Source organism: Tupaia chinensis, unplaced genomic scaffold, assembly GCF_000334495.1.
Source record: "Tupaia chinensis unplaced genomic scaffold, TupChi_1.0 Scaffold000147_1, whole genome shotgun sequence".
NCBI classification, from domain to species: domain Eukaryota; kingdom Metazoa; phylum Chordata; class Mammalia; order Scandentia; family Tupaiidae; genus Tupaia; species Tupaia belangeri.
Genome location: NW_006159617.1, coordinates 2,251,413 through 2,261,597, shown reverse-complemented (window position 1 = coordinate 2,261,597; position 10,185 = coordinate 2,251,413). Strand labels below are relative to the sequence as shown.

The 10,185-nt window shown below is 37.2% G+C and overlaps 1 protein-coding gene across 1 annotated transcript in view; it reads right to left on the bottom strand.

Moving 5' to 3' along the window:
* LOC114007287 (spermatogenesis-associated protein 31D3-like) overlaps window positions 1-395 on the bottom strand; it is a gene marked incomplete at its 3' end in the record, with an annotated part of 1,444 nt that extends 1,049 nt beyond the window's left edge. The window contains exon 1 of the mRNA XM_027770685.1: window positions 387-395. Coding sequence (XP_027626486.1) covers window positions 387-395 — 9 coding nt within the window. The remainder of the gene's footprint in view (window positions 1-386) is intronic.
* Window positions 396-10,185: the final 9,790 nt, after the last annotated feature.

The following is a 10,185-nucleotide window of genomic DNA, read 5'->3' as shown; positions in this document are numbered from 1 at the left end:
CTTTCCCTCCTCTGCTTCTCTCTGTCAAGTTCTCTCACCTGAGAAATTAGAAGAGTAGGTTATATGGAAAAAAGATAGAAGCATAGGAATCATGAAGAAATCCCATTATAGGACAATTTCGAGATATGATACTCTAAAATCCCGAGTAATAAGTAGACAAGGTCAAATGGTAAACTACAGTACCAGGGCTCACACATGTTTGTGTTTCATTTCTAAAGTACTTTAACATACATTGTCCCATGTGATGCTTGAAACCACCATGAGAAGGTCATAGGTCAGTGGTTACCTCAAAGAGGAATCCAAAATTAGGAGGCAGAAGTTCAGACTCCAACCAACCAGTATTCTGTGACTTTACCTAAGGCCCCCTATTGGGCAGCACCCATTACCCAGGTCATCACTGTTCCATGCCCAAGAATGGCCAGAGCAGGGACTCTGAAAAATGTCTCAGATATGACTGGCTTCCTTTGAGCTTCTATCCATGGGGTCTGTTTTCAGAGAGTGGTTTCATCTAGCAACTGACATCCTCAGAGATGGTAGACAGGGATGTCATGGAAGGGATGGGAAGGGTCACCTGGAGGAGTTCAGGTTAATAGGCAGAACCTTACCATGAGATGTCCCACCCTTCCTTCTCCTCTTGGCTCTGCCTTGACACTGAGAACAAAAGGAAAAAAAAAAATGAGTTGATGGAACTTACTCCACTTTCTCAGTCATTATCTAAGAATAATAAAATGACTCTCCATTTTAATTAATCGACATATTTCTTTTACTAATTTTTATAATAATTGTCTCACTTTTTTTTTTTGTAGAGGTTTTTGCCTTAGGGCACATGCACTCTCTGGGGGTGGAGACAGAGAGAGAGAGACAGTGAGAGGGAAAGTGAGAAATCACTCCCCAGGGGGGATGGCCACGCCATAATCCCTTCTCCATTTTCCTCCTGGGATCTTGGGCATATATGCACATGCACCAGCATGAGTTTCAAGCCTCTGGATTCAGAATTCTAATTGCAGTTGACCATGTGGGAGTCCAGCAACATAACTGTTATGCCATCTGCTGGCCCTAATTGCCTCACTTTAAAAAAGTTTTTTTTCTACTATATAAGAGATTGTATACACATAAGAGAGAGGGAAATAAATCAGTTCCCAACAGGACCTGGCAATGCTGCTATCCTTTTTCTTTCAATTCTCCATCACATATAGACCTTGATGTGTACCCAGCATGTAAGCTGCTGTGCCAGAACTCAAACTCTGGTCAGCTGTGTGAAATTGGCTTCCTCTACACAGTACTAAACCACCATGTTACAAATATGTACCCCTTTAAATAATTAAAGCTAATAAAATATTTTCAATTTTTCCTCCTTAGAAATGGAAGATTTTTTCTTTGCAATCTGCAGTTGATATTTGTAGTCCTCTGCCCAAGGAAGAATAGAATCTGAGCTCAGTAGTTACTTCTGTGCTCTGTCAGAGGACCCTGTATCACAGGAACAGAGCTCTGGTTCCAGCCTCTGTTCAGAGACTCTCAGAGGCTCAGCATTGCTCTCTTGATCAGCCTAACACAAAGAAAGGCTTGACTGATTAACACCTGACATGGGCATGTGATTCATGATCAAATATCAGGAGAAACTGGCCTCCTTCAGAGAACCCAAACTCTCCACCTAAGCCAACCCAGGACCACAGAATCAGTGTTAGTGATTTTATGTTGGAACTGTTCACCATACCCAGTCTATAAACTTCATTTGGAAACCTTAGTTCTCCCCAAACCCCTACTCCTGCCCAGCCTTTTTCCTGGAAGAGTGATGATCTCTCTTCTCCTCATTGCCCATCTCATGCATACCTTTGGGCTAATCAAACTCATTTAGAAATGTGGGACTAGACATGGGAATAACAGTAGCAAGGAATCTCTTTTGAGGGTTCACCAATGGTTTCTTACCTTATGGATGTATTTATTTTCTCTGAGGCTTTGTACAAATGATGCCAACTCCAGGTAACATAGGTACAGAAGAAGCAACCCCAATCCACCCAGCAAAGTGACATTGCGATCAATAACCAAGAAAGTTGAACTAAAGCTCAGGTATGGTTCAGTATAACTCTTTATATAAGAGAGAATAATCTCCATTGTCTGAATCCCATGTCTGCCAGTGATAACTGAGCTGTGAAACTGTAATGGCTTGACTGTAGTCTCAGCCCTGCATCACAGAGTATGGGAGAGTCACAAAGGGTTTCCAGTGCTGGGGGAGGGGACCTCAGGAGTAGGGTATGCCCCCAGCACCTCCCCCACCCTCCATCTCAGCAGACCTCTCCCGATCCCCTGCCATCCCATTCCCTAGCTCCTACTCTTTTCATATCATATGTTTAACTTAGTGAAATTTTCTGTCAGTTTGATTCGTATACTGTATACCAGATATTACCTGAATTCCCCTTTACTGCTTAGAGTCCTCTACTTGAACCCAGCCAATTCTACTGTCTTAAAAGTCTGAAATATTGCTTGGAACTTGTGCTCATACACAGATATTTACACATTCAGTATTACTAATGTCCTCAAATCCATCTTATCTACACAATGCTTTTTCTTTATATTAACCCAGATTAAAGTTTTTTAGTACTTATTCAGTTTTGTGAATGTTAGATAGTAAGCTTTTTGTTTCAGTCTTTATATCTTAAATTAGAGGAACTGACTGAAATAATTAAAACTAATAATTATTCAATAGTTACAAAACAAAAATGAATATAAAATAAATGTATTTAATTAAAATGCTAAACAATCTTAGGGGTAAGTTTATTGCACTTATTTTTTTTTAAGTTAGTAAAACTTAAACTATGCCAAGTCTTTTGGGAGTGCTGTATACACACATACTACACATACACAAACATACATAGCCTTTAACATATGAATTAAATATTTTCAGATCAAGAATTCTTACTTTTATTGCAATCTTCCATTCATATTTTGACCGCAATTCTAACTCAATCTAAAAAACAGTATCAGCCCTACATCAGTTTTGTAACAGGTATGTGACTCCCCCAAACCAGGACTAGATTACAGTGTGTTAAATGATTGGTTCTCTCAGTCCTTGGTGGCTGCATGTGGTCCAAGAGTGTCATTGGCCTTTGGGTAGAACTGAGTCTTGAGCAGCCTCTTCCAAGTTCTTTTGTGAACCATTTCAATGTGATCTTTTGTCTTTTTCTTTTAAAGTTTTTTTTCTATAGGACATGTGCATTTGACAGAGAGACAGAGAGAGAGACAATGAGAGGGGAAGCGAGAAACCCCCCCCCCCAGGGGGGATGGCCATGCCATAATCCCTTCTCCTCCATTCTCCTCTTGGGATTTTGGGTACATGCACACATATGCCCAGCATGATTTTTAGGCCACCAAGTCTGAGACTTGAACCTTGGTCAGCCATGTGAGAGTCCAGTGCCTTAACCATCACACCACCTGCTGGCTGCATTATGAATTTTTTCTAAGAGCACCTTGCCATATCTAGAGCACCTAGAGATCTTCAGAATTTAAAGAAACAAGAGACTAAAGGTGAAACACATTTCTTTGATACCACCAGCATTAAACTTCATTGATATTGACTGGCAGAGCTTCATAGCATTTATCCTTTCTATTATGCTCTAGTTTGAATATGTTACCCAAAAATTCATATGTTGAACCATTTTAGGGGAATTAATAGGTTGAAAACTTGATTCAATTATGATATCAGAAGATGGGGCTTTGGGGAAAAATTTAGAGATTGGGTGGTTATGGCAGGGACCCATGCTTGAGTCCTAGTGGATTTGTAAATAGAGAGAATTAGAGGGAAACCATTGTGGAACATAGACTATGCTCATTAAATGCACCCAGGATCATCTTTGCTTTTATCAGCTATATTGTGTTGTAGCTGGCTTGATGCCAGCCTCATGTCTTTGGACTTTGCAGCCACGAGAATCATGAGTCAAATAAACCTCAAGTTTTTGCATTCTTTATTTTTTATAAACCACTCAGTCTTGGATATTTCTGTTATCAATGTAATTGTAGACTAAGACACTACTAACATCAACTATAAATCATATTTTTTCTCTAATTTATAAAGCATTTTACTTCCAATGATCTAACCAAAACGTCTTTATTGAGACATAAGTCACTGTCTGTATACATTTGGGAGTTCTAGAAATTTCATAGAAATGGAATCATGCAATCTGTGACCTTTTGTGTTTGGTTTCTTTCACTTAACATAATGTTTTAAGGTTCATCCATGTAGCAGCATGTACTATTTAATTTGTTTTTATGGCTGTATGATATTCCATTGTATGAATATTCTATAAGTGTTTATCTATGGATTAGTTGGTAAGAATTTGGGTTATTTCTGCCTTTTTGCTATTAGGACTACTATTGCTATGAACATTCATATACATGATTTCATATGGACATGTGTTTTTATTTTTTATTTATTCATTTTTCCAGGAACTTGAAGTCATGCTTTGTCTAAGCTTGTTGCTGTCTGAGACTTTTGTAGCATGCCTGCATTAGAATCCCTATGAAATGATAGCTTTGGTGTGTAAATGTACTTCTTATTAAGTGTCTAGATGTACCAATTCTCTCTCTTGTCATTACTCTCAAAATTAGCCCTTGACATAGTTAGAATCATGACAATGTGTAATGCTTTACATTTAACTGTAGTGAATACTTCATGTTCTCAAGTCTCTATTCTTAATAAGTCAGAAAGAATGTGAGATGGAGAATCAGAATCCATCTAGAGGAAACATAAGCAAACCTATAACATCTATGAAGGTACATGTCTGGTCACACTCAAGCATAGGATGTATGTCTAAGGACAAGCAAAATAATTAGACTGAAAAAGTTGAAAGGGGCCCAATTGTGAAAGACTTTGAGTCACAGTTTAAGAAGCTTGAATTTGGTAAAGAGGGGAGTGGAAACCAAAGTCTTTTGTTTTGTTTTGTTTTTAGTGTGTTTTGTTTTGTTTTGTTTTGTTTTTCCAGTTTGCCATAGGGTGTATGTATTAGCTGGGGAGAGAGGAAGTGAGGAGTGAGAGTTTTCCCAGTGGGGGACAGTAATGCTGCAATTTCTTTTTTTCTGTCTCACTTCTTTTGCATGTACATTTGCCTGGTGTGTTTTTCAAGTTGTCAGGTCTGGGACCTGAACCACATAGTCAGCTATGTGGGATCCAGTCATCATAATTACACTGGCTAGCTTGCTGAAGTTTCATAACCAGAAGAATGATACGCTCAGTCTGTGTTTTGGAAAGATGACTGACACAGAGGTGCTGGTTAGAGTTCTTGGAAACATCTCCAAAGTAATCACTCTATCATGGACACTTTCTCTTGCAGATGATAGAAACCCAGATGAATTCTGGCTTAAGCAAAATTTTTAATTTATGGGCTTTCATTTCCCCACAATATAGGAGTAGATCCAGCTTCTCATTTAAAATCATTTGGTTCTGATTTCTCAGAGTTCACTCATTCTTAAGTCATATCCATCATGGTCAAAATTATGGCATTTAGCCAAGGACAAAGGAAAATTATTATCTTGGCATACCAGCTAAGATCTCATCACTCAAGTTGGTGTATGAGACCAGCTTAACTCATAAGACTATTGCTGAAATAATTATTAGTAACCATAGAATACTATTAGACTATCTCAGTCAGGCTACTTAAAATGAAATTCATGGACTAGTGCCTGCCATGCATTTTTGTTGCCACCCATGACAAGGTAAGTATAGAACTTTGGAGCTTATTTAGTAGAGGAGGGAAGCTACTTGCAAATTCTTGACTGAAGAATATTATTCTGTCTGAGAATGTCATTCTCTTTGACTGAGTGCACAGCTTCAGGAGGATCCATATATAACAGTAAGGGGAGAAGAAGACACCCATATAGCCAGCTAGACCAGCAGAATTAGCCTGGTGATCAATGGGGTAACAGTTGTCACAGCCAAATTGCCCTTACTTCCGAGATAGAAACTGAAAGTCATTAGAAACTTTTATTACAACTTTCCAGGATAATTAGACATAATAATTAAAAATTGAGACACATTTTGTATCTTTGTTTTGTGTATTATTTTTCCAGTGATTCACTGTTATTGTATTTACACAAGTATTAGTTTGTATGTGTGAATTGGTTCTGTTTTTCTGGAGAACCTAATACACTGAAGTGAATCAGCATCCTGGAAGCATATGGAGAGACTATAGGGGGAGAATTTGCCCTCTTGTTATAAGAAAACAAATGTCAACTATAATTGTGGGGCCTACGTTAAAGAGGTCAAGGACTCTCTAAGATTTACTTTAGTTCTTCTATTTCCTCATGCTTTCCTTTGCATTGATTTACCCTTGTTCAGAGCCTCTGCTAGAATGTACTCTGCAAAAGCTTTGGATATGGTCATTTTAATAGGCTAAACATCACATGGGCATTCATTTGCCCTCTTCCTTGGAACTCATTTTACTAGAATCAAAGTAAGAAATGGTGAGGTCAGCAGGTGGCATGGTGGTTAAGGCTCTGGACGTAGTTGGCTGAATGAATTTTCAGTTCCAGACCTAGCAGTTTGCTTTCTCTCTTTCATTCTTTCTTTCTGCTCAAATTAAATAATAATAATAAATAGAATTAAGTAATTCTCAGGGGGGAATATTATTCAAATTTTTTTTAAAATTTGCATTGAAAGTTCTTGTCTGCACTGATCTAGGCACTCCTAAACAAACAACCAGACTAACATGAGTTACTTATGGTCAGCCCTCTATTTCAACAGGATCTGAACCTGCAGATTACACCAACTACATATTGAAATGCTTAAATAATAATAACAATATAACAACACAAAAGCAAATAAAGAAATATATAGTGTAACAACTATGAAAAATCTCTAAAGTTCATGGAAATGCATGTTATGAAAAAAATCTATGACTGCATTTCAAAATATTTTTTTCTCAAAATTAACTCAAACTAACTTGTTATAACAGTCTAGACATGATCTAGTTTGAAGCATTAATAAAGATAAGACATTAGCATGAAAAGAGCCTTGTCAGGGCAACACAGATTCTGTTAAAATTGAAGCAAGAACCATTACCAAATTTATGGTGAAGCTTGGGTGGGAGAATGGTAAGATCATTCAGATTATTGATGGTTTATGGCAATAATGGCTCAAACAAATCAGCAGTTTACAGATGGAAAGATTAGTTTAAGAAGGGTTAAAATAATAATAAAGATAACGCACAGCAACAGACCAGCCACCTCAATTTGTGAGGAAAACAATCTTGTCCACGTCCTCATGAGGATGACTGATGACTAATAGGAGAAACAATACTAGCTGATACTGTGGGCATCTTAACTAATTCCACAATTCTGACTGAAAAATAAAAGTAGGGCATAATTTCTGCTTGACAGTTGCCAAAACTATTGTTCCTAGATCAGCACAAACAAGAACTTTTCATGGAAATTTTAAACAAGTGGAATCAAAACTGTGAAGCATTTCTTTGAAGAATTTTTTTAATTATTTAAATTTATTTATACTCATTCACTGTACATCATTGAAACATACAAAATGAAATTTTCCATCCAGAATACACTGTATATTGGCTCAATCAAGCACATAAACATGTGTATTATCATCAACAAATGACTTTCCATTTCTCATTTCCTATATATATTGCTTTTTTCCCATCCTTGATTCCCTATCTCTCACCCTCTACCATCTCCTACCCTCCTCCCACCCTGTCTCTGGTATCAATGGTTGCTTTCTATACCTTCCCCCGCCCCCCACACACATTTTATTGATTCACTAAAGATCTTAATTCATCTAAATATTTTGAATAGCAAGCACAGCTGATATATACATATCCATGTACACAAGTCTGACTTTAGGCATAAACCTCAGTGAGTAGAATGAACATACTATGAAGTAGCACCTTGCTGGGGCTATATAGCTTTTTAACAGGAGTTGACACTTGGCTTTACCAGTATGATTCTGAAGACAAAGCACAATCAAAGCAATGGCTACCAAGAGTAGAAGTGACCTAGTCACAGCAACACTGTACTGGTTGAGAATGAAGGTCATGGTGACAGTTTTTTGGATGTTTTTGGATGCTCAAAGCATTTTGCATGTTGGCATTCTGGAAAGCAGAAGAATAATAACATGTGCTTATTATGAAAGTATTTCGAGGAAGTTGGCTGAAACTTTAGAAGGATAATGTGTGGGAAACATTCACCAGAGAATTTTTCTCCATCACTACAATGGTCCTACTCATTCTTCTCATCAAATAAAGACAATTTTGCAAGAGTTTTCATGGGAAATCTATGGGCACACACTTTACAGTTCTTAATTGGCTATTTCTGACTTCTTTTTATTTCCTAATCTTAAAATATTTTCAAAGGGTGCCCATTTTTCTTTAGTTAATTATGTAAACAAGACTAAATTAACATCATTACATTTCCAGAACCCTCAGTTTTTAGGGATGAACTACATGACTGCTATCGTTTAACAAAGTGTCTGGAAGTTGATAGAGCTTAGTGTAGAAATCAAATTTGTATTTTATAGTTCTGTTTCATTTTACTTTATTTTTATTTTTGCCATAGGGTGTGTGCACTCATCAGAGGGACACATAGAGAGACATAGAAAGAAAGTGAGAGTTCTCTCCACTCCCGGTGTGGAGAAGGTCACGCTTTAATTCCTTCTCTTCCACTCTCTTCTCAGGATTTTGGACATGCACACACATGCACTCGGCATGATTTTCAAGCTATGGGGTCCAGGACTTGAATGGAGTTGGCCATATGGGATCCAGCCACATTAACTTCAATGCCACCTGCTGGCCCTATAGTTTTATCATTTAATTTCATTTTTATTTAACTATTTGAAGTCTCCTCACATTTATTTAGCATTTACATTGTATAGGTATTATAAGTAATCTAGCAATGATTTAAAGTGTATATAAGGATGTGCATAGGTTACATGCAAACACTCTACCCTTTTCTATAAGAAATTTTATCATCTGAAATTTTTGGTATTCATAAGGGATCCTGGGACCAACCCCAATAAATACCAAGAAACAGTTGTATTAAACTGAGCTGAATTTCTTTGCTGTGGTCTTGGCACTGAGGTATGGAAACTCCAGAGCCCTGTAAGAGATCAGAAGGAAAAAAAAATCAAAACAAAGTTCAGGGATCAAAGTTTCTTATTAAAAATACATTTTAGAAGATTGTTTTAGGTTAATTTCCTAGGGTAGTTGTATGGCAAGAAAATGTGTGCAGTAATTTGGCAAATTGAGGCTTCCATTTCTCTTAAAATAAAATGGAAACAATAAGAACACAATTAAAAATAAAATTAAAAAAACATAATCTGAAAGCATATTTGGATTCTTTTTCTAATTAAAACTCTGCAATTAAAGTTTTGCTGGAGAGCAGCCCAAGTTTTTAATCTCGCTGCCCACAAAGTGACCTTGCAGAACCTTCTAGTCTGACTGAAAAATATAGTCTAGTTTTCTCATCATACAAATTGGAAACTGAGGCCAAAGGAAGTAAATTTTATTTTTTCTTGAATTTCTTTTTTTGTCTGCGTGTGTGTGTGTGTGTGTGTGTGTGTGTGTGTGTGTGTGTTTGCATGTGTATATTCTCTCCAGGAGCTTAGAAACTGGATGTCAGCATAGTTTTAACGCAATTAGACAACACAATATGGCACTTCTTCCTTTATAATGCCCTAAATTTCTTTCTAGTACTATGGCAAGGGTTCAATAAGCACCAAATTGTATCTGTGCTGCCTTGAAATGTATGCTTCTTGCCTGGGTGAACTTCACAAATAATTGCAATAGTAATGCTTTTTTGTGTGTGTGTGTGTGAAATTCTAACAAAAATGCTGTGTATGTCTTCATGCATTCTGCAATAAAATAGGCTGAACGTACCTTTGACATTCCTGGATAACCCAAGGTCTTTTAATAAACAATTGTGGTACTCCAGAGGAACAGTGTAACTGGTCTAGGACATAGACACAAATGTGAATAGACTCTATATGGCCCCCGAATCTGTCATCAACTAAAAAGTAAATTCACCACTTGTATTTTGGTAGTTTACTGCTTCTTCATGTGCTTATCAAATACACACAGGGCCAATTTGAGCTAGAACAGAGCACCCCTCAGCAGAATCCACTTCTCTGAAAAGGTAACATAGTTTAGATAACTTCTTATTTCTCAGAGCATGAGGGAACTATAGGGA